The sequence below is a fragment of the Amphibalanus amphitrite genome, unplaced genomic scaffold (genome assembly GCF_019059575.1).
Source record: "Amphibalanus amphitrite isolate SeventyFive unplaced genomic scaffold, NRLGWU_Aamphi_draft 000557F_arrow, whole genome shotgun sequence".
Lineage (NCBI taxonomy): Eukaryota > Metazoa > Arthropoda > Thecostraca > Balanomorpha > Balanidae > Amphibalanus > Amphibalanus amphitrite.
Genome location: NW_024882051.1, coordinates 273681 through 298644, shown reverse-complemented (window position 1 = coordinate 298644; position 24964 = coordinate 273681). Strand labels below are relative to the sequence as shown.

Here is a 24964-nt window from a genome sequence, read left to right as displayed (position 1 = left end):
GGAAAAACCACATTTTGTGGAAAAAACCCATCTTTATTTACGAGTGTGATGCGTGTAAAAAAAAGACCCCCAAGTAGTGGTGGGAGGGCGGGGAACGCGAGAACAACAGAGCACCGCGTCAACGAACCGATAGGACGTCTTCAACCAAAGTGAGCGCGCGGCCGCAACGAAACCCGCGCCAACACCGCTGAGCGGCCGGCCGCTCCACCAATCACAGGCTGCCAACGCGCCGACGCCCCAGCCGCCTGGGGGCCTCGGCCGCCCGGCCGCCCGGCCGCCGTAAGCCCGTGCTCGCCGGTGGCCCGATCCCGGGCCGCCTCCAGTAGACGAGACGCTCGAAGAGTCGCGAAAAAATCGGTTATAACTTGTCAATTATAACCGAGTCATTTTTCTCTTCCTCTTCGTGCTGTCAAAAAACAAAAAGGGGGGTCTTAGCTGGCTACTCAGACCAACCTCTGTCGCGCCATCCATACCCCAAAGCCATCCCCATAAAAACACCGCAACTGTACAACAGGGGCTATTGGTATATTCAGCCCAAGAGAAACACACAGGATAAAAACAACAACACAAGTCTCACCAGAGACTGCCCAGCTAACGGGCTACCACTCCCCCTCCCCCCACCGCGAGGCGCAATGGTGTCCCCCACCAATACAGACCTCCCCCCAAGACACCAATGCGCCCACTACAGGGACCCCCCCCCCCCCCCCCGGTGATCGCCCCTGGGGGACAGAGCGAAAAAGCGCAAGACTGCGGGGGAAACAGAACCCGCCAAACTGTAATGGCCGTCACCACCGCCAAGGTGGATCGGCGATCTCCACAGCTAAGTACGTACCTTGCAGAAGGAAGCGATTACCTCACGCCGGCGCGAAGTCCACGGGAAGAACCAGCATGGGAACAGGGAAGCTGCCAACAAAGATATATTACCCCCCACACACCAGATATGGAGTACAGAGTACGTGTAACTTCCAAACACACACCAAAAACGCAAGCTGCCGAAGCGAGGACCAACCCGCAGACGTACAACAACCAAATGAAACACCTGACCTGACCCCGCACCGATTCACCAAACACACGGTCACACCTGCAGAGACTTACGTGACACTCAGAACAGAGGTGGTTCGTCGCACATAACGACGGACTGCGTTGGAACGCCAACGGCCGGCTACCGACAGCTGCAGCTCCGAGAGGCCCTTAAGGGCTCCGTGAGAGGCCCCACCAATGCGCAAGCAGTGCCCTGAAACTCCCGCGTCGCCCAAGCCGGCGACCCGCGCAGCGCGCTTCATGATCGTCGACAGACGACCCGACGTGATCGGCACCCCATACCTGTCCAAGAAGAACGGGCCAGGGGCCGCACCCCGCGCCCCCGCAAACTCAAAAGCGGCGCGAACGGGACACAGCGCAAAAGACGGCCGTGCCTGCAAACTGATGGTAGCCGGCCGCGCTGCAGTCTTGGAGGATGGGATAGTCACATTCAGCTCGCCATCAGCCAGCTTGACATCGGACATGCGTATAGTGTGCCCTGGGCTAGCCCCCAAGACTAGCTCGCCAGGCCGCAGCAGCCCAAAGAAACCCAACAAAAAGACTGCCCTAAAAGCCAGTCGCTCCAACCTGTCCAAACCCAATCGATACAAGGCATCACACAGCTGTCCCAGCTCGTCCAGCGAAAGCGGCCTCCGCGCATCCATCGAGAGCCGCCGTTTCTTGGCCCCTGCCAAAACCTGCCGCACCCGAAAATCCACCGTGGGGTCGGCCAGGCCCCTACGCTTGTGACCATAAGCGATCGCCGAAGCGTGAGAGTACATGGTCGAAGCACTGCGACCCTCCTCGAAAAGAAAGGCCAGATAGTCCAAAACAGCCCCCACCGACATCGGGAACCACTGGCTCCCGGTGAACTCGCAGACCGAAGCTACGCTCTCCCACACTTTGCCATACGCGGTCTTCGTGGAGCGAGCGATAGCAAAATCCATGAGACTTTCTACTACAGCAGGTCGCCGAAGGCCGACCAGTCCCAAGGGGTGGGTTCCCGATCTGCGCCGGGCATCAGTCCCCTGAAACGCTGCGGAAGCCCCCGAGAGAGCGCGTCAGCGCATGCATTCGCCTTCGACCTGACATGCACAGCAGACACCTGAACGTTGTGTAGCACACATAACAGAAACAGACGTCTCACCCAACCCATCAATCTAGGATTCCTACACGACTGAGCGTTCATCGCACACACAACGGACATATTGTCAGAAACAACACGGACACACCGACCACTCAACCGCGATGCCCAGGTATGCAAAGCAAGCACCACAGGGACGACCTCCTTAACAGCTATAGACTCCCGTACCAGCTGCGGGGGCCAGACACCCAACAACCACGAGTTCTGACAGATAGCCCCAAAACCCACGGCCCCGGACGCGTCTGTGACCACCTCAATCACCAACGCTTCATCCCAATACCGATGGGAGAACATAGACCGTCCATTGAAGGAACGCAAAAAAATACTCCATGCCTCCAAGTCCTTCCTAGCCTGAGTGGTGATGCTAATTCGGTGCCAACCCACAAAAGTTCCACGGGTCAAATCTATTAACCTGCGAAGAAACGGCCGGCCCATGGGAACCGCAAGACACGCAAAATTGAGTTTTCCAATAACAGATTGAAGGTCCCTCAGAGTAATCGACTTCCTACGCACCGCGGCTTCCACATCACAAAGCATGGAGTCTACCTTCTCGCGAGGCAGTGTTATCTGTTGCCGAGCTGTGTCCAGCTCGAGACCGAGAAACGTAAGAGAAGTGCAAGGCGCCACCGTCTTTGAAGCCTTCAGCGGAACGCCTAATAAATCAGTCATCCTTTGGAAACTCCCCAAAGCAAGCTTCCCGAAACACTCCGAATCCTCAATGAACAAGAAATCGTCCAAAACGTTAACGATGGACGTACAACCAAATTTCTTTTTGGCTATCCAAACCAAGGCATCACTGAATCTCTGAAAAATCGCAGCACTTGAGGAGCACCCCATGGGTAGGGCACAATCAAAATATAATTTATCTCGCCAGCGAAAACCAAGCAGACCCCGCTCCTCCGGGCGGATTGGGAGGATGCGGTAGGCGCACTCCAGATCACATTTAGCTAAAAATGCGACCGATTCGCGCTCCATGATTGACAACACGGCGTCGTCAACCGACCCGTAACTGACAGACACACACTCCCGGGGAATGCTATCATTTACGGAGTCACCGCAGGGGTAAGACAAATGGTGAATGACCCTGTACTCGCCTGCGGATGCCTTCGGTACCAGGCCCACCGGAGAAATTTTCCACCTGTCGAACGGGACAGCGCTATACGGCCCAATTACCCTGCCTAACCCAATTTCCTTGGCAAGGTAACTATCCACCTGCCCTGGCGCCATGTCACATGATGACAAATTCCGCCCACAATCCCCAGACACTGACACATCACACTCCAAGGAAAACCCATGCACAAACCCCTCCATGAGGTACCTCTTCTTGGCCGCATCATAGCCTTGAAGGAGTTTATCGAGCATGGCCACATTTACAAAAGGAAAAACAGATTGACCCCTCCCACTCCCCACAGTGAGGGGAAAACACAAATGACTCCTCGTAGACGCCGGCGTCCCGCCTGGAACGGACGATCCTGGGCTCCTGGACGCAGTCCCTGACGCAGCAGGCGGGAAGAACAAAACCGCGTTGTTCGTCGGCACCAAACCAGTACCCCCAACTGCCCCACCGGCCTCCACCCTCTGGCAGACTAACGAGCTGCCCGAGGCCACCGCAGAATGAGCAAACCCCGGGCAGACTACCGGGCTGCCCGGGTCCACTGAGGAGCTGGCTTGCCCCGGGCAGACTACCGAGCTGCCCTGGGCCGTTGAGATGAGTTGCCCCGGGCAGACTACCGAGCTGCCCGGGACCGTTGCAGAAGGATGCCCCGGACAGACTACCGGGCTGCCCGGGTCCACTGAGGAGCTGGCTTGCCCCGGGCAGACTACCGAGCTGCCCTGGGCCGTTGAGATGAGTTGCCCCGGGCAGACTACCGAGCTGCCCGGGACCGTTGCAGAAGGATGCCCCGGACAGACTACCGGGCTGCCCGGGTCCACTGAGGAGCTGGCTTGCCCCGGGCAGACTACCGAGCTGCCCTGGGCCGTTGAGATGAGTTGCCCCGGGCAGACTACCGAGCTGCCCGGGACCGTTGCAGAAGGATGCCCCGGGCAGACTACCGGGCTGCCCGGGTCCACGGAGGAGCTGGCTTGCCCCGGGCAGACTACCGAGCTGCCCTGGGCCGTTGCAGAAGGATGCCCCGGGCAGACTACCGGGCTGCCCGGGTCTGCTGTGGTGACGGCCTGTCCCGGGCAGACTACCGAGCTGCCCGGGCCAGCCGTGGGGATGGGCAACTCCGGGCAGACCACCGAGCTGCCCGGATCAGTGTCCGAAACGCCCGTCGTCTGTAGCCCTGGAGAAAACTGATGATCAGCGCCCCGGTGCCCCTTGCGGCGTTCGTCCTGGCATACCGCCTGGCGGAGCACTCCCGCGGCATCGAGGGGCAGGATGATCCCCTCCACACCTGATGCAACGGTGGCCAAACGTGCAGCTGGGGCGCAGACAGCCCTGCATGGAGTTGAATGCAAAGCAGCACCGAAATCCAGACTGTCGCCGCGCCGGGGCCGACTGAGCTGCCCTGCCCGTGCTCATGGGTGCGGAACCGAGGCCCCGCGCGACAGACGCCATCCAGATGGTAGGGGACGAGCGGTGCCACGGGTACCGACTTGGGTCCAGCTCTCTAGCTTTACGGAATGACTCGTCGTAGTCTTTCCATGCTGTACCCAGTCCCTGGCCAGACAGATTGAGCACCGTGGACATATATCCGAAAAGGCTGGCCGCCTCCTCCGGATACTCAGCGCTGTACACGGTGGCGTAACGGGCGAAAGCCTTCGCCCACAAAGTGACAGACATCGCTGCTCCCTGACGGGCCCGACATGTTATTTTACCATCCTCAGCCACCACGAGCTGCTCCTCCTCCCCACCACCCGGGAGCTCGTGGGAGCCCAGCAGCGCTTTCATGTCCACAAATTTGTGAGCCAAAATTTTCTGCCGCAGTGACGGCGACACAGGCCACTGACTGATCTCCTTCCTTCCATCACCCTCTCCACTGGGCTCCCCTGGGACCTCCCCGGACAAAAACGGGGCTGGCTCATGCCCATGGAACGACATACCTGGCATCGCCCGTGCCACCTCCTCGGCTACCGCCTCCCGTACGATGCGCTGTAATTCCTGCAGGTCCGTTCCGGCAGTCCCGGCGGAGTCACGCGAAGCCTGAGTCGCCTCGGCCGACGTAGCAGGCTGCTGAGTCGGGATCACCTCCGTAGCCGGCGCCGGCTCCGGAGAGACAGTCCGGCCCAGCCGTGGGCGCCGGGTCGCCGGTGTGTCTTCAGCGACGCCGGTCCGGCGCCGCTTCCGAGCCGGTGCCATCCGCTCCGTCAACCATGAAAGAAAAAAAAAACACGTAAGAGAAATGCTTAAATTACTTGAGAAAAAAGGGAGACAGATCCCAAAAAAGGGGGAGAAGAAAAAACATGTAGCATAAAAAGGAGCATCCCTCACGATGAAGTTATCGGCTCTCCACATTTCGAGTAACAGACGTGGCTGAATGGGCCTGTAACGAAACCTTTCGTGTAATCACCAAAACTCATTGGCGAACACTAACGCGGAAAATCTTTAAAACATTCGCCACACCGACGGAGCTAAAGCTAGAGACCCCCCCCCCTCACAAAGAAAAAACGTCACGGCCCACTCACCTGCATAAAAGACACCTGGACCAGAATCCAGAAAAACCGCAGAGACGAGCCCCCCCCCCCCTAGAAACCGCCTCAATCCCAATCCTGCCACCCCTGCCCCACCCCTCCCCCCACCCCCTCCCGGGCGTATGAAAAACAAGCGTGGCCTAGGCTTCCTCTTTTAGTATATTACCAACCGCCCGCAGCACCACTCGCTGCCCCCTCCCCGATAGGTGGACACCATCCCGACCTATCATCCCCACATCCACCGGCATATTGACAAATGTCACCGGCGGACCGCGAAACCGGGACGCCCAAATCCTATTGGCCGCCGCCCTCCTCGTCTCATAGAGCTCCGGAGAAACCCCCCGTACGACCTGGCGGGGCAAGAACGGGAAAAAATATACAACCCTGGCGCCGGCCCCGCACAGCTCCCCACCAAGCTCGATCAGCTGCCTTGCCATCTCTCGCAGGTCACAATCCCTAGCACAGAGGTCGTTGCCGCCTAGAAGGAGGAGCACCGCCTCCGCCCGCTCCTCCTCAGCGATGCGCACCAGTCGCCGGCGGTCCCTCGTGGACCCCAGGCGCGCTCCCCCGATCCCCACCGCGGCCACATGATGACCGCCGCGGTGACCCACGGTGGCCAACGCCCGCCGCATGGTGTTGGCGTGGCTGGACCCCAGCACTAAAAGCCTCATCTGAGGAGGGACGTGAGCCAGTCAAAGACCGCCCTTCACTAACCCCTATCTGGATGGGAAAATCCCCATTTCCCCAATACACGTGCTTAAGATTCCCCCCAAACCCTACAAACCCTTCCCTGATTTCACCCCCCACCGCCCCCGGGAGACCCCCCCCCCCAAGGCACCAAGGAAAAGTATCCGAACTAGGTACCATGTTAGGACCCAAACGTACCCGGCACATTCCACTCCCTCAGGGAAAGGAGAATAAATGCATAACCTTCCACCCCGAACCAAGTACCCATATCAAGACCCTAGCATCTCGCAACCATTATGAATGAGCGGAGCATAACGCATTGACAGGGCCAAACATCACCACCAGCCAACCATCCGCGGGGTGCTCTCGCGTGGGAAACCTTACGCCAGAAGCCGCTCACCCGTATGGGAACCACAGTTCAACCAACACCAGGCATAACGAGGCGACAGCCCTAACACCCCTCAACCGCCACCAAACATTGGTGGAAACCGGCCCTTGGGGTTAACCACATAACCATCTGACCCGGCCAGGTCCGCCACCCTGAGCTGCCACCCCGCGAATGAATTGGCTGACTCCGCTCCAATAGAGCGCAGAATGACCAGGTCCAGCGTTCCAGCCGCTACACCTACCCAACAAATTACCATGAATATCGGTAGGAGTAAGCCCCCGCCGATAATACCACGCCCCTACCCCATAAAAAAAAAAAACGAAAAAAAAAAATAGCCTTAAGACCCGGCCCATACCCATAACCACTAATTACCCCCGTCAGTGATACCCATTAACAGACACCCCCGGCCCGAACCAGCCCTGTCCGAACCCACCCTACCCGAAGACCCCCCCCCCTTCGCATTGACCCCCCCTCTAAACCAAAGACCAGCCAGTTACCATGCCAAACCTGCCCAGGTAACCTCCAAAAATTACCAAAAAGACAAACAATCTCAACGGCCACAATTATACGACAAAAAGAACCGCCAAAAAAGAAACGAACACATACCTTCGTCCTCCCTCAGACGCACCAAAGAACGCGAGAACAACAGAGCACCGCGTCAACGAACCGATAGGACGTCTTCAACCAAAGTGAGCGCGCGGCCGCAACGAAACCCGCGCCAACACCGCTGAGCGGCCGGCCGCTCCACCAATCACAGGCTGCCAACGCGCCGACGCCCCAGCCGCCTGGGGGCCTCGGCCGCCCGGCCGCCCGGCCGCCGTAAGCCCGTGCTCGCCGGTGGCCCGATCCCGGGCCGCCTCCAGTAGACGAGACGCTCGAAGAGTCGCGAAAAAATCGGTTATAACTTGTCAATTATAACCGAGTCATTTGTCGGTACACAGTTACTGTTACATAATCATCGACGAGAATAAAAATAGCACACTTATAACGACTCGAACGGTAAGTTTTTTAAGTCAAGTTTTTAATGCTGAACACTGCTGCTGATTTTGCCCACTTAATAAACCCTACCCTGGTATTGATCGTATCGTTCGTTGTAATAAATGCCGCTTCGGTCGCTCTCCGACATCCCTTGTTCCCACAATTCGCTAACACTTTCGCCCCGTCCCAATTTGGCAAATGACTAGTGGAATGTGCGTGAACAACAAAGGCACTGTGGTCGGCGTCGTTTCGTATGTCTCGCTTGTGCTCTTTTAATCGTGTTTGGATTCCCCTACCAGTTTCTCCAATATAAGATTTGTCGCAGTTACCACACGGTACCTGATAAACTACGCTAAGTTCTCTATTTCTAGAAGTTTTCTTTTGAGTTAACTCACCTATCTTCTTTCCAGTGGTCAGTGCCACCTTGAAGCCTGTCGTTTCGAGTTTCTGAGTGATGCTTTCGGCTACTTTTGAGTTCGGTATTGAAATAAATCGTGTGTCTTTCTTTCGAGCTGTTTCGTTCCTCGTTTTGTTTCGAATGTCTAAAGCCTTCTTTTTCAAACGAATGAGAAGACCCTTTGGGTACTTCAGCTTCATGAAAGATGAAAAGATATGCCGGATTTCGTCATCGAGATATTCTTCGCTGCATATCCGGAAAGCCCTTAAAAAGAACCCCAAGACTATCCCACTTTTGACCCTCTCGCTATGGCCTGAAAAATAATGAACGTAGTCTTCCTTATTTGTAGGTTTACGATACACTTTGAATTTTGCATGACTACCACTTCGTACTACTTCGGTATCTAAGAAGGGAATGGAGCCGTTTCTCTCTGTTTCTATAGTGAACTGGATATTTGGGTCAACTGCGTTCAGTTCGTCAAGTTTCGTTTTCAAGTCGATGTCTTTTGGCGCTACAACTAAGACGTCGTCAACATATCGCACCCACAATACATTTTCACCCATGATATTTTGGTACCTGTGTTTTTCTAGCCACTCCATATAAAGGCAAGCAGCCACCGGACTCAGAGGCGATCCCATAGCTAGCCCGCTGTGCTGAACATACTCATCTGTGGTAGTCATGCAAAATTCAAAGTGTATCGTAAACCTACAAATAAGGAAGACTACGTTCATTATTTTTCAGGCCATAGCGAGAGGGTCAAAAGTGGGATAGTCTTGGGGTTCTTTTTAAGGGCTTTCCGGATATGCAGCGAAGAATATCTCGATGACGAAATCCGGCATATCTTTTCATCTTTCATGAAGCTGAAGTACCCAAAGGGTCTTCTCATTCGTTTGAAAAAGAAGGCTTTAGACATTCGAAACAAAACGAGGAACGAAACAGCTCGAAAGAAAGACACACGATTTATTTCAATACCGAACTCAAAAGTAGCCGAAAGCATCACTCAGAAACTCGAAACGACAGGCTTCAAGGTGGCACTGACCACTGGAAAGAAGATAGGTGAGTTAACTCAAAAGAAAACTTCTAGAAATAGAGAACTTAGCGTAGTTTATCAGGTACCGTGTGGTAACTGCGACAAATCTTATATTGGAGAAACTGGTAGGGGAATCCAAACACGATTAAAAGAGCACAAGCGAGACATACGAAACGACGCCGACCACAGTGCCTTTGTTGTTCACGCACATTCCACTAGTCATTTGCCAAATTGGGACGGGGCGAAAGTGTTAGCGAATTGTGGGAACAAGGGATGTCGGAGAGCGACCGAAGCGGCATTTATTACAACGAACGATACGATCAATACCAGGGTAGGGTTTATTAAGTGGGCAAAATCAGCAGCAGTGTTCAGCATTAAAAACTTGACTTAAAAAACTTACCGTTCGAGTCGTTATAAGTGTGCTATTTTTATTCTCGTCGATGATTATGTAACAGTAACTGTGTACCGACAAATAGTTTTTATCGAAGGTTATCATTTGTAGTAATGCGCATTCTTAGCATGCTGTATTTCAACAGAGTGTGAGACTGCTGTGCTAGTTTTATTCTTGTGTGTTTGTATTGTTTTAATTTCCGAGAGGGTGTCGAAAAAGTCATTTAGACGAAACGCGTCCACCCAATGTGCTGTGTAACCCGTCTCAATATATATACCAAAGTGAAGAGGATTAATTAATGCATTCGTTTGCAAGATCTTTTTCTTCTTCCGCTGAGTGCGAGGTGGGAGCTGCTTTGGTGTGTTCTCTCACCTGGTCCTCGGAGACCTGCTGAGGCGGGAGCCCTCACCTGGTCCTCGGAGACCTGCTGAGGCGGGAGCCCTCACCTGGTCCTCGGAGACCTGCTGAGGCGGGAGCCCTTACCTGGTCCTCGGAGACCTGCTGAGGCGGAAGCCCTCACCTGGTCCTCGGAGACCTGCTGAGGCGGAAGCGCTCACCTGGTCCTCGGAGACCTGCTCGATGTTGAGGTGGGAGCTGTTGTGGAAGGTGAGCCGGGTGAAGCCGTATTCGATGGACCGGTAGGCAGAGTACTCCCTAGGCGTCTCCGTTGGGTACGAGCCGTGCTTCGCAGCGCCCTGAATCACCAACAGAGTCAGAGCTCGCTCAGGGGTAGCAGGCTCAGCTCTCACGTCCTGATAGCGTTGTACCTGTTCGGTGATGGCAGTAAGACCACAACACTGGCTGGGACAGAAAAGTAGTCTAACCCTCGCATGTGTGCGGCGTTTGCCAGCTTCTAATGTGCAGGGGTGTGGGGTCGGTTGGACCCCCTTGCTGTTTGGCCCCTGATCGAGCTAGAGCTTCGCGGAATAAACGAGCGTGCTGCCCGTCACGAGAAGAAGCCGATGATACCCAATTTTAAGGTCCTAGTTCATTGGTTGACCTTCCATGTTAAGTCAATGACCCAAAAGCCGGGAAAATGGGACCTGTTAGGAAGTCGTAAAGTGTGACTGCTATGGGGTTTTTCGGGGTGCTGATTACGAATATCGTGTTAGTTTTGATCACAGATGATGTCTTTAAGCATTTAGACCAGGTCGGGTCAGGTCAGGTCAACCAGTCGTGGCGGGTATTCGTAGTAGGTGTCAACCGCCTCTGATAGCTTCGTAACATGTTACGAAGGCACCAAACCTACTTCGTAAATGTTCAAATGGTTTCTAAATTCGAATTTAGCTAAAAAAAACTAGTCGAGAAACATGTAAAACTCTGAAAAGTGAACCGAGATCACCAAAGGTCAATGACTGACTTGACCTTCAGGTGACCTTGACATCCACCCTAATGCATGGGAGCAGCATCGAATCACATGTTTGAACGTTTGAAACCACGAAAAGCTTGCAAACGCGCGGCTAATGCGAGCCGACGCACGCCGAATCGCGATTCGGCCAAACATGGCCTCGAGAAGTAGGTCACAGATCAAAGTTCACTTGGGTCAGGGTCATGAAATTTTCAGAGTAGGTGTAAAATTGATCAACTCGAGGGTACTGAAAGTTTCGTTGCGATCGGCCGCTTTTTGCGCGAGTTATTCGCGAAAAATCAGGGAGGGGTCCATCCGACCCCCACCCCTACACATGCGAGGGTTAAAGGTAGTGTGCCACCTTCGAATGATTTCCCATTTTATTTTTCCTAGGATAAGAAGCTTCTGTTTTTACCTAATATCGCAAAAAAATCAAAAATGAGCCTAAAATAGTGCTTTTTTCGCCTAAAAGTTTATCGGTTTTTCGATATGTATAAGAACTGTAGTGGGCCGAGCTGCAAACAGGCGTCGGCAACAATCACGAATGCGGCGCACATATGACAATAAGCAAAGGTCATTATAGAGTTACGACGTACGGGAATGAGTTATCAGCTGTCTAATCGTAGACAACACAATGTCGAATTTAAACTGTAAGCCTGTATTGGTATTGTTTCTTTAATTTGACTGTCGAACATTAATTTATGGTTTGAAATATTATTTTATGTAAAATAATTGATATGAAACAGCCGTCTCTAAAGTTATGACCCCATCTCACCACATGAAAGTGGCAGAAATGACAATGATCAGCTGACGCATTTTTCTTGGCCGAAGTCAGAGCGCGCGGCCCGACACACCACCACCGCACCACAAAGTATGAGCAGAAGAGAAGCCATTGCGGTAGACTGCGCCCAAAGCCAGGGCCCCGGTAACGTGAGGTAGCCGAGTCGGGGCAACGTGCGCTGACCCAAGCCGGGGCCGCGGCTTTGGGCGCGGTCTACCGCATCCCCGCGGGCAGCCCCGGGCTATCACATGACACCGGGAGGACGCGCGGCCCCGGCTTGGGTCAGCGCACGCTGCCCCGACTCGGCTACCTCGCGTTACCGGGGCCCTGGCTTTGGGCGCGGTCTACCGCACCACCTAACAGGCGTGTTCGAAACTGCAGGAGATGATGATGAACGGGTTTATCGAAACTTGATTGGATGAGCCTATCGGTAATAGCGATTTCAGTGTGTGCATTTGTTGTTCATAGTAGTGTGAAATGTGGTTGGGGTACGACCGACAACCCGTCGGGGCGAATTTCGCACTGGGGTACTCAAAATTTGAAGAATTTAAGACGTTTCCATGAGTTTTGAAGGCATGGATAAGTTCTAAAAATCCGGTTCTCCTTAACTGGGCCATTAACTCCATACGGTCCAGGAAAGCTGGCACACTACCTTTAAGATGCTGAGGGGGCATGCTCCCTAACAAGCTTTTTTTTTCATTAAAAAGGTCCTGGGATTTCACTTCACCGTGCTTTGCCGTGCAGATTGGAACAAATTTCCAGTGAACCAGGGACCCCGTCTCTGACGCCGTGTCGGCGCGACAGCTATAGTGTATACTATGTATATTGTATAGGCCGGCGGACGCACCGCCGAGCCGCTGATGAGGTGCACCGGCGCGCCCGGGTTCGTGTAGGGCTCCTCGGCGGTGCCGTTCATCACCACGCTGCCGTACACGGGCCACAGCCGCTCGTAGGCGTGCACGTGTCCCCAGAGGGCCAGGTCCACCCCGTACTCCATCAGCAGGGGCTCCACGCCGGGACTGCAACGGGGGCACGCCGCTGAGAGCGGAGCTAGCACACATTTAAACAGCACCTGTTGGTTCGAACAGTCATGGCTCAGCGTAATTCCTACCGAGGAATATAGTTCATGATCATTTAGAGAGGCAGGGCGCACCAGCTACTAGGCTATATCGCCCGAGGAATATAATTATCAGTATTCGTCTACGATATTATATATTCGCTGAGGTATGTCTAATTCACTGTTTCTTTGTTTCAGTATTTATCTACGAATTACGATGAGCTGTACCCGGACAGTGTCGCGCCCTGGCCCGTCATTGAGCCCATGCGTGGCCTGCGCGCTGGGTCGCTTACATGCCCTGCTCGGGGATACCGACTCGCAGCAGGTCGGCGCTGCTCAGGCAGTCGTTTCCGTCGTCAAAGTTGGAGCAGTACATGGGCCGGTGGCCGAACACCACCAGCCAGGGACGCAGCGCGCGGCTCTCCGGCCTGTTGGCCTCCTGTCGGTATGTACCACACGGGGTGGGGTCAGTACAGTACACGGGCCACCAGCCAGGGACGCAGCGCGCGGCTCTCCGGCCTGTTGGCCTCCTGTCGGTACCACACGGGGTGGGGTCAGTACAGTACACGGGCCAACACCAGGGACGCAGCGCGCGGCTCTCCGGCCTGTTGGCCTCCTGTCGGTACCAGACGGGGTGGGGTCAATACAGTACACGGGCCAACACCAGGGACGCAGCGCGCGGCTCTCCGGCCTGTTGGCCTCCTGTCGGTACCAGACGGGGTGGGGTCAATACAGTACACGGGCCAACACCAGGGACGCAGCGCGCGGCTCTCCGGCCTGTTGGCCTCCTGTCGGTACCACACGGGGTGGGGTCAGTACAGTACACGGGCCAACACCAGGGACGCAGCGCGCGGCTCTCCGGCCTGTTGGCCTCCTGTCGGTACCAGACGGGGTGGGGTCAGTACAGTACACGGGCCAACACCAGGGACGCAGCGCGCGGCTCTCCGGCCTGTTGGCCTCCTGTCGGTACCAGACGGGGTGGGGTCAATACAGTACACGGGCCAACACCAGGGACGCAGCGCGCGGCTCCCGGGGCTATTGGCCTCAAACGTGAACATCGTGAGCTGTGGTTGCTTGGGACTACGGGTATTCCGCCATTGTTATCATTTCCGGCTGTCTATCGACTCATCTGCGTTTGGCGATAAAGCCCACATCCAGCTCTGGGTCGGCCGCCGGTGAACGGCTAGGCAATGTGCACTACATATACTGCCAGTAAATTGACGGGAACCTGTCGGTGGCACAGCGTCTCACCTTGAGCACGGCGTCGAGCCAGCTGTACTGGTTGATGGCCATGTGGGTGCCATACTCGAGGTAGTAGTAGAACTCGGAGCTGATGCACACAAACTGCACCGGACCCATCTCGAACTTGTAAAACATGTTTTCCGCCTCCCCCGGCATCGTGAACCGCGCCTTGTACTCGGAGAAGTTCCTGCGAGCGGTCGTTATCTCGTCATGACACTGTCGTCAGGTAACGCTGCAGCGTTTCAGTGATTTGTTTTAGGTGTGGCCGTCACTTGTAGGTATAACAAATACTCTGCGTGGCGCCGAAGGAAAACAACCTCGCGACCATTGTATAAACTTAAGCATTTCGTACTACGTTTTGGATTCGGTATTAGGGTTGTTCCATGAGATTCCTTGATATGGCTGGCAATCTCATTACGAGTTCCTTTGATAATGTGGGACAGCACTGTGTGGTGACGCGCCGTGTGTGTGTGCGTGCGTGCGTGCGTGTGTCTGTGTGCGTGAGTACGGGGGTCGGCCTGCAAGTGCACACTCACAGGTGCTTCTCGTGGTTGCCGGCGGTGACCATGTAAGGCACGCGCGCCGTCATAGGCTCCACCATGCGCAGGAACTCGTCGCCCACCTTGCCGTCGTCGTCGTGCAGGTCGTAGGCGAAGTCGCCGATGTGCAGCACTGCGTCGTACATACCCAGCGCGGCGTCCAGCTGCAGCCTGCCGGCGAGAGCCGGGTACATCGGCCGCACCCACACTCAAAACTTTTTTACTACCTCCTGGAGGATTCATTTTCATCAAACCAGCAAGATAAGAGTATATTGAAAGGGTAACTCTTTGCTACCATTATGTGCATAGTAACGGTACGTGGTTGATATGAACTTATTCGCCAGCGAAGAGTATTATTACCATGTAAATATCAATATTACTCTCGCGATCCAGAACATCACGAAAACTCTTTCCTTTTGGGTATCGTGACTCGTGTACAGATAGTCGTTTCATGCGTGGATCTTGTTTACCCTCGTGAAGATGATATTTGAAATGGAATCACTCAGCCAATCAGAAACGAGATCGGCCGTTTGCGGTTTGAAGGCCGCGCGCATCTGTCAGTTTTCGGCCGTTGGTCTCCGAGAGCGGATGTGAGCAGTGTCGGTGCCGCGCGGCGTGGCCGTTGGTGATTGTGCTTGCGTGTTGTTCATCGCCTATAGAGCCTCTGTGGACATTTTATTGTAAGTACCGATGTGCTAGAGCATTGCATGCCGTTGAGTGGTGCTAATTTGACCTGGTTAACAGGACCCCGTGCACGGCCACGTGGCCTAGGTTGTGAGTACGTACATTAATTTTGTTGTGATGCTACAAGTTTATGCATTTTGTTGGTGACTTTGGAAAAGCCTTGCACTGTAGTGATCCAGTCTCATTATCTCACGCATACGGGCGACCACCCAGGAACGCCGTCGCTCTCTTCAAATATTGTGCGCTGTGCCTTATCCAACATGAGGGCGCTGAATGTCTTGTATTCACATTCAAAGTGCATTCAAGTTGTATCGTGGTGTTTATTTACCGCGCTTGTGCATTGCTGAACGCTTCGTATAAATTCGTATGCATAAGTGGAGAGTCTCACAATGTTCATTGCTGGTGTGCCCCTCGTATTGTTTGTACGGAAGCCAAATATACATTGTTGCTCTTGAAGCATGTTTTTTTAGTTGGTGAGCTCCGGTTAACAGAAGCTTCGTGAAGCTTCTGAAGGAAGCGTCTGTGAGTCTGTTACCATCCTCTGGGGGGTTTACACTAAAGGAAAGAGTAAACATTACCATGTGACAAAGGGTAGGCCAGAAGAATACACTCTCTGTAGGAGGGTAAAGCACAGAGTAGATGATGCGTTACTCCCTAGAAAAGGGTTCCGTTTAAGATTTACCCTTTCAAAGAGTGTAACCCAAAAAATGTTACACTCTAGACAAGAGTAAATCAAAAGAGTTTACCATTCAGAAGATGGTAAAAAACGTCTGTGTGTCATGTTACCCCTCCCTGGCGAGTTTACTCTTCATGAAAGAGTAAAATTTACCATCTGGAAGGTGGTAAAAAACGTCTGTGTGTCAAGCTACCATGCTATGGCGGGTTTACCCTTCAGGAAATGGTAAAAAAGTTTTCAGTGCACCTCGGCGACAATATAGGAAAACTGCATGATATAACTAACTCTAGGCTCTAATTGTTTCTCAGTATGTGCTAGTGTGAATTAGCTAAAAAGTAGCAAAACTGCCCCAGGTGATTCGTTTTTGTTTTCAAAATAAATCAGCGTGATTTTGAATAATTTTCCGAAAAACGCCACTGTCATTTTGTGCTGTACAACGCCGAGCGTGCCGTGCATAAAATTACGAGAAAACTGCGCCGGCCGAAAAAGTGGCATTTTCGCCAGCGTAACGTCGCAGCAGCCTGCATTGTCAGAGGAAAGCAAGGCCGATGAAAGTATTATCTTGTGAAAAACCAGCAGGTATACCGTTAATACTCGCCTCTAACACCGGCACACCGGCGAGCGCGGTAACAACGGCGGACGGGCTAACTTCGGTGGGCTCAGGTAAATGTACAGGTATTTACTCAGCCAGCGCGTAGGAAATTCGGGACGACTGAAGGCGTCTGTAGGCAGCCAGTCTGTAGCCGATGTCTGTCGCTAACTGGGCGCACAGTCAGAAAGTGACGCCGATTATTTTTCGGGAGTCAGTCACTGCAAGTTCATCCTCTTTGCAGTCGACCCTCAGGAGTGAACCAAGTGACCAAAACTGTGTGGCGCCAAAGGGGCCGTCAAAAAAGTCAAAGCCTTAGGAAGCTGATAACCAGGCTCTTCAGGATGGATTACCAGCTGTCTAAGAATATTCAGAAAAAAAAATATTCGACACCAGTAAAATGTATACGAATCGGTAGCTTTCGGGGGCTGCTGCCTCCTTCACCAGCCTGCTTTTTAAATGCATTAGAACACAAGACAATACGTTTTAAACATGTCTACCAAAAAGTAAACCGCCACGAGGAAAAGTTGTAACGGTACGTCTCAAGCATAGATGCACAAAACAGTTATACACTAGGGTTACCCGCGTGCTCCGCAACGCGAAGGGGAGATTTTTTGACCCGTTGGTATTGGGTTGGTCTGTGTCGATTTGGTTGGTAGATATCCATTTCGTTCGATTGCTTTTTGACGGCCAAGCATTTTGTAAGAAAACAAAAAGATACATCGCATCGAGGTGCCCGTGTCGTATTATCATGCGTTCTACTTTAGAATGATTCGAAAACTGGCGTGAAGTCTTTTGAGGGCCATCGATGAATTTCGCTAAAAATGACAATGTAATGATTTGGAACATTTACATTTTTAAGGATACTGTTGCTAATCATGCAAAAATGAAGAGTGAATATTGGACAGAATTGAATGCTCTATCCAATGGTACCATATTCAATTGCCAAAGGTATCAGGTTATGCAGCAAACCCCGTGTGATTAATAGAGTGGCACAAAATTGACAAACACCATTTTCTCCTGTGAGTTGCACCACCTTGATTTGGATCAATCAGCTTTTTACAACTTTTATATGAGAGGCGGTACCTTTCTCTTGCAAATAGGCGTTGATTCAACTCGCTCCATTTAACGGTCACCTAAAAATAAAATTAATTCCAAAATCCCTCAAAAACCGCAATTTTTCAAATAAAAGTGCCCTCTCCGGTGCACGTGGCGCGTGCTATCCTCTGCATTGCACACCATTCAATAGCCCGTTCAATTCTGTACACGATGCTGTTTTCCCCGTGCCGGTCGGACCCCTGGTCACCAAGATATTGCACGGGAACTGGACCCGTGTCGGTCAAAATTGGCCGTTTTCGCCCGATTTCGCACGCCGATTTATACATGTAAAGTCTATGACGCGAATTTGCACTTTTTGAGCACGCGCCACGCGCTCTCTATCAATCCGATCGAGCTGAGACCCCTCAAAGGCACGTCGCGCATCCTTGATCTATAAGTTGTGCAAATTTCACCGGGCTAGGTGCAACGGTCTGGCCTGTAGTCCACGCAAAGCACCACCAAGTTGGGACCTCGGTAACGGACAGACGCACCCTCCTCAAATAGTAAGATAGACAAGCGGCTGCGCCACTTGCTTTGCTGCGTGGTAGGAAAAATTGTGGCACCAGCCAATTTGCTTTCGAATGGTATTCGATTCAAATTGATGTGTCGTTTAGAAACATAGATATGGACGGATATGTGAAGAGAATTTAAAAAAGAACTGTTCTGAGGCCTTTGTTGGATGAAATTTGGCTGATACGGGGTCAAGACAGGTCAAAGGGGTCAGCCCCGGTCACTTTGGGTGAGGCCAGGTCACAAAGGTCACCTCTCGTCCGATGGGATCAGCCCGGGCCACTGTTCAACTTTTGCCTCCACCACTACCCCTTCCCCTACCACTACCCCTACCACTACCCCTACCACTACCCCTACCCCTACCCCTACCACCGCATCTACCACTACCACTACCCCTACCCATACCACTACTACTATCCATACTCCTACCCCTACCACTGCCCCTACCACTACCCCTACTACTACCCCTACTACTACTCCTACCACTATCCCTACCCCTACCCCTACTACTACTCCTACCACTACCCCTACCCCTACCCCTGCCACTACCCCTACCCCTACCCCTACCCCTATCCCTACCCCTACCTCCTACCACTACCACTACCCCTACCCCTACCACTACCATTACCTACCACTGGGTCATGTCAGGTCACATATTAATTGGATCCAATAAATGTTTTTAAAAATCAGAATTTAAAAGATCTTCTAGCCCCGCTCCTATTCGTGCCATTCCATTACCCTTAATCGATTTTGTCGGAAGTGGCGCTTTGTGACAAATGTGGCGTGTTACGGCAAACGCGGTGCATTTTCACCCGGTGATTGAGCATGCATCTTTGCACCAAATTGCACCCATATCGGACCATATTTGACAAAACTGTGCGATTTGCGGCAAAAATGAAGCCCTGAGATAATTGTTGCGCATTCCGGCAAACGCGGCGCATCTTACCTGTTGGTTGAGCATGCATCCTGGCAACAAATTGTACCTTTATCGGACCATATTTGACAAAACTGTGCGATGTGCGGCAAAAATGACGCCTTGTGACCAATGTGACGCCTTGCGGCAAATGCGGTGCATTTGTTGATTCCTATCACAAACAGTACCCATTTAGCGACAATCAACACATTCCCTCGCCACTTTTCATTCAAATTAAAAACTTGCCCATCCGCCAATGCGAGGCACCCGCCACCGATCGGCATGCATTTAGTCCACAAAGTTTGTCGACCCCGGCTCTCAATGAAGATCTACGAACCGATCAAAATTCCATTGGCGTTCTTCCAGCGCGCGCCACGCGCGAACCGTGCACCCCAGCGAGTGGAAACCTAGAAAAGGCGCTGACCCGCTCTATCACCTAGAAGGTGTGCAAATTTCAACCTCCTACAACAAACCGTCTGCCCTGTAGCCGTAACAAATTGAACACACTACACGATGTGCGGACACACAGACTCACAGACTCACAGACGGATTCTGTTTGAATAGTAAGTTAGACAAGCGGCTGCGCCACTTGCTTTGCTGCGTGGTAGGAAACAATTGCGGCACCAGCCAATTTGCTTTCGAATGGTGTTCGATTCAAATCGATGTGTTGGCTAGAAGCATAGATATGGACGGAAATGTGAAGATAATTAAAAAAGAACTGTTCTGAGGGCTTCGTTGGATGAAAGTGGGGTGGTACGGGGTCAAGTCGGGTCAAAGGGGTCAGCCCCGGTCACTTTGGGTCAGGCCAGGTCACCTAGGTCACCTCTCGTCCGATGGGATCAGCCCGGGCCACTGTTCTACTTTTGCCTCCACCACTACCCCTACCCCTACCACTACCACTACCCCTACCACTACCCCTACCCCTACCACTACTCCTACCACTACCCCCTACCACTACCCCTACCACTACCCCTACCCCTACCCCTACCACTACCACTACCACTACCACTACCCCTACCCCTACCACTACTACTACCCATACTCCTACCCCTACCACTACCCCTACCCCTACTACTACCCCTACCACTACCACTACCACTACCCCTACTACTACCCCTACCACTACACCTACCCCTACCACTACTCCTACCACTACTCCTACCACTACCACTACCCTACCCCTACTCCTACCCCTACCTCTACCCTACCCCTACCACTACCCCTACCACTACCACTACCACTACCTACCACTGGGTCATGTCAGGTCACATAAAAATTTGATCAAATTTTTTTTTTTTAATCGGGCTTTAATAGTTATTCTATCCCTTCTCCTATTCGTGCCATTCCATTACGCTTAATCTTATTGGTCGGAAATGGCGCATTGTGACAAATGTTGCGCATTGCGGCAAATACGGCGCACTTTCACCCGGCGATTAAGCATGCATCTTGGCACCAAATTGTACCCTTATCGGACCATATTTGACAAAACTGTGCGATTTACGACGAAGATGGAGCCTTGTGACCAATGTGACGCATTGCGGCAAACGCGGTGCGTTTTTATACTTGTATCACAAACCCTTCCCATTGAACGAAAATCAACACATTCTCTCGCCACTATTTATTCAAATTAAAACTTGCCCATCCGCCAATGCGAGGCACTCGCCGCCGATCGGCATGCATTTAGCTCACAAAGTTTGTCGACCCCGGCTCTCAATGAAGATCTACGAACCGATCAAAATTTCATTGGCGTTCTTCCAGCGCGCCCCACGCGCGAACCATACACCCCAGCGAGCCGAAACCTAGAAAAGGCACTGACCCGTTCTGTCACCTATAAGGTGTGCAAATTTCAACCCCCTACGATATACCGTCTGCCCTGTAGGCCGGCTAAATTGAACCCACTACACGGCGTGGCGGACAAACAGACAGACGGATCCTGTTCAAATAGTAATATAGACAAGCGGCTGCGCCACTTGCTTTGCTGCGTGGTAGGGAAAAATTGCGGCACCAGCCTATTTGCTTTCGAATGGTGTTCGTTTCAAATCTATGTGTCGTCTAGAAGCATAGATATGGACGGAAATGTGAAGAGAATTAAATAAGAACTTCAGAGGGATTTGTTGGATGAAATTTGGCTGATACGGGGTCTAGAAAGGCCAAGGGAGTCAGCCCCGGTCACTTTGGGTCAGGCCAGGTCACATAGGTCACCTCTCGTCCGATGGGATCAGCCCGGGCCACAATTCTACTTTTGCCTCCACCACTACCCCCTACCCCTACCCCTACCACTACCCCTACCACTACCCCTACCCCTACCCCTACCACTACCCCTACCACTACCCCTACCCATACCACTACCCCTACCCCTACCACTACTCCTACCCATACTCCTACCCCTACCACTACCCTACCACTACCCCTACTACTACCCCTACCACTACTACTACCCATACTCCTACCCCTACCACTACCCCTACCACTACCCCTACTACTACCCCTACTACTACCCCTACTACTACCCCTACCGGCTACCACTACTACACCGCTGGGTCATATCAGGTCACAGAATAATTGGATCCAATCAGTACTAAAATATCAGACTTAAATTGTTCCCAGCCCTGCCCCTATTCGTGCCATTCTATTACGCTTAATGCTTAATCGTATTTGTCGGAAATGGCGCTTTGTGGCATATGTGGCGCATTGCGACAAACGCGGCGCATTTTCACCCGACGATTGAGCATGCACCCTTGCACCAAATTGTACCCTTATCGGGCCATATTTGACAAAACTGTGCGAGTTGCGGCAAAAATGGCGTGTTGTGACCAATGTGACGCCTCGCGGCAAACGCGGTGCATTTGTAAATTCCTATCACAAACTGTTGCCATTCAACGAAAATCAGCACATTCTCTCGCCACTTTTTATTCAAATTAAAACTTGCCGATCTGCCAATGCGAGGCACTCGCCACCGATCGGCATGCATTTAGTCCGCAAAGTTTGTCGACCCCGGCTCTCAATGAAGATCTACGAACCGATCAAAATTTCATTGGTGTTCTTCCAGCGCGCCCCACGCGCGAACCGTGTACCCCAGCGAGTCGAAACCTAGAAAAGGCGCTGACCCACTCTGTCACCTAGAAGGTGTGCAAATTTCAACCCCCTACGATATACCGTCTGCCCTGTAGGCCGGCTAAATTGAACCCACTACACGGCGTGGCGGACAAACAGACAGACAGACAGATGGATCCTGTTTAAATAGTAATATAGACAAGCGGCTGCGCCACTTGCTTTGCTGCGTGGTAGGAAACAATTGCGGCACCAGCCAATTTGCTTTCGAATGGTGTTCGATTCAAATCGATGTGTTGGCTAGAAGCATAGATATGGACGGAAATGTGAAGATAATTAAAAAAGAACTGTTCTGAGGGCTTCGTTGGATGAAAGTGGGGTGGTACGGGGTCAAGTCGGGTCAAAGGGGTCAGCCCCGGTCACTTTGGGTCAGGCCAGGTCACCTAGGTCACCTCTCGTCCGATGGGATCAGCCCGGGCCACTGTTCTACTTTTGCCTCCACCACTACCCCTACCCCTACCACTACCACTACCCCTACCACTACCCCTACCCCTACCACTACTCCTACCACTACCCCCTACCACTACCCCTACCACTACCCCTACCCCTACCCCTACCACTACCACTACCACTACCACTACCCCTACCCCTACCACTACTACTACCCATACTCCTACCCCTACCACTACCCCTACCCCTACTACTACCCCTACCACTACCACTACCACTACCCCTACTACTACCCCTACCACTACACCTACCCCTACCACTACTCCTACCACTACTCCTACCACTACCACTACCCTACCCCTACTCCTACCCCTACCTCTACCCTACCCCTACCACTACCCCTACCACTACCACTACCACTACCTACCACTGGGTCATGTCAGGTCACATAAAAATTTGATCAAATTTTTTTTTTTTAATCGGGCTTTAATAGTTATTCTATCCCTTCTCCTATTCGTGCCATTCCATTACGCTTAATCTTATTGGTCGGAAATGGCGCATTGTGACAAATGTTGCGCATTGCGGCAAATACGGCGCACTTTCACCCGGCGATTAAGCATGCATCTTGGCACCAAATTGTACCCTTATCGGACCATATTTGACAAAACTGTGCGATTTACGACGAAGATGGAGCCTTGTGACCAATGTGACGCATTGCGGCAAACGCGGTGCGTTTTTATACTTGTATCACAAACCCTTCCCATTGAACGAAAATCAACACATTCTCTCGCCACTATTTATTCAAATTAAAACTTGCCCATCCGCCAATGCGAGGCACTCGCCGCCGATCGGCATGCATTTAGCTCACAAAGTTTGTCGACCCCGGCTCTCAATGAAGATCTACGAACCGATCAAAATTCCATTGGCGTTCTTCCAGCGCGCCCCACGCGCGAACCATACACCCCAGCGAGCCGAAACCTAGAAAAGGCACTGACCCGTTCTGTCACCTATAAGGTGTGCAAATTTCAACCCCCTACGATATACCGTCTGCCCTGTAGGCCGGCTAAATTGAACCCACTACACGGCGTGGCGGACAAACAGACAGACGGATCCTGTTCAAATAGTAATATAGACAAGCGGCTGCGCCACTTGCTTTGCTGCGTGGTAGGGAAAAATTGCGGCACCAGCCTATTTGCTTTCGAATGGTGTTCGTTTCAAATCTATGTGTCGTCTAGAAGCATAGATATGGACGGAAATGTGAAGAGAATTAAATAAGAACTTCAGAGGGATTTGTTGGATGAAATTTGGCTGATACGGGGTCTAGAAAGGCCAAGGGAGTCAGCCCCGGTCACTTTGGGTCAGGCCAGGTCACATAGGTCACCTCTCGTCCGATGGGATCAGCCCGGGCCACAATTCTACTTTTGCCTCCACCACTACCCCCTACCCCTACCCCTACCACTACCCCTACCACTACCCCTACCCCTACCCCTACCACTACCCCTACCACTACCCCTACCCATACCACTACCCCTACCCCTACCACTACTCCTACCCATACTCCTACCCCTACCACTACCCTACCACTACCCCTACTACTACCCCTACCACTACTACTACCCATACTCCTACCCCTACCACTACCCCTACCACTACCCCTACTACTACCCCTACTACTACCCCTACTACTACCCCTACCGGCTACCACTACTACACCGCTGGGTCATATCAGGTCACAGAATAATTGGATCCAATCAGTACTAAAATATCAGACTTAAATTGTTCCCAGCCCTGCCCCTATTCGTGCCATTCTATTACGCTTAATGCTTAATCGTATTTGTCGGAAATGGCGCTTTGTGGCATATGTGGCGCATTGCGACAAACGCGGCGCATTTTCACCCGACGATTGAGCATGCACCCTTGCACCAAATTGTACCCTTATCGGGCCATATTTGACAAAACTGTGCGAGTTGCGGCAAAAATGGCGTGTTGTGACCAATGTGACGCCTCGCGGCAAACGCGGTGCATTTGTAAATTCCTATCACAAACTGTTGCCATTCAACGAAAATCAGCACATTCTCTCGCCACTTTTTATTCAAATTAAAACTTGCCGATCTGCCAATGCGAGGCACTCGCCACCGATCGGCATGCATTTAGTCCGCAAAGTTTGTCGACCCCGGCTCTCAATGAAGATCTACGAACCGATCAAAATTTCATTGGTGTTCTTCCAGCGCGCCCCACGCGCGAACCGTGTACCCCAGCGAGTCGAAACCTAGAAAAGGCGCTGACCCACTCTGTCACCTAGAAGGTGTGCAAATTTCAACCCCCTACGATATACCGTCTGCCCTGTAGGCCGGCTAA

The 24964-nt window shown here is 52.4% G+C and overlaps 2 protein-coding genes across 4 annotated transcripts in view; both read right to left on the bottom strand.

Moving 5' to 3' along the window:
- The window catches only part of LOC122393844 (acid phosphatase type 7-like), a 51962-nt gene that overhangs the window by 988 nt on the left and 26010 nt on the right, over positions 1 to 24964 (bottom strand). Inside the window, exons 5-9 of the mRNA XM_043390256.1 lie at positions 14633 to 14806; positions 14106 to 14283; positions 13148 to 13293; positions 12645 to 12816; positions 10226 to 10363 (exon numbers count right to left, since the gene is read on the bottom strand). Coding sequence (XP_043246191.1) covers positions 10226 to 10363; positions 12645 to 12816; positions 13148 to 13293; positions 14106 to 14283; positions 14633 to 14806 — 808 coding nt within the window. The remainder of the gene's footprint in view (positions 1 to 10225; positions 10364 to 12644; positions 12817 to 13147; positions 13294 to 14105; positions 14284 to 14632; positions 14807 to 24964) is intronic.
- On the bottom strand, positions 49 to 7780 carry LOC122393845. Of its 3 annotated transcripts, none has more exons than XM_043390257.1 (3): positions 7479 to 7780; positions 5210 to 5478; positions 49 to 2056 (listed from the first exon to the last, which is right to left on the bottom strand). In XM_043390257.1, the coding sequence occupies exons 2-3, from the start codon at positions 5463 to 5465 to the stop codon at positions 1092 to 1094; spliced, it is 1221 nt and encodes a 406-aa protein (XP_043246192.1). In that variant the 5' UTR covers positions 5466 to 5478; positions 7479 to 7780; the 3' UTR covers positions 49 to 1091. The 3 variants fall into 3 exon arrangements, with proteins under 3 accessions (XP_043246192.1, XP_043246194.1, XP_043246193.1); XM_043390259.1 differs by having other exon boundaries at positions 5210 to 5474; XM_043390258.1 differs by having other exon boundaries at positions 5210 to 5468.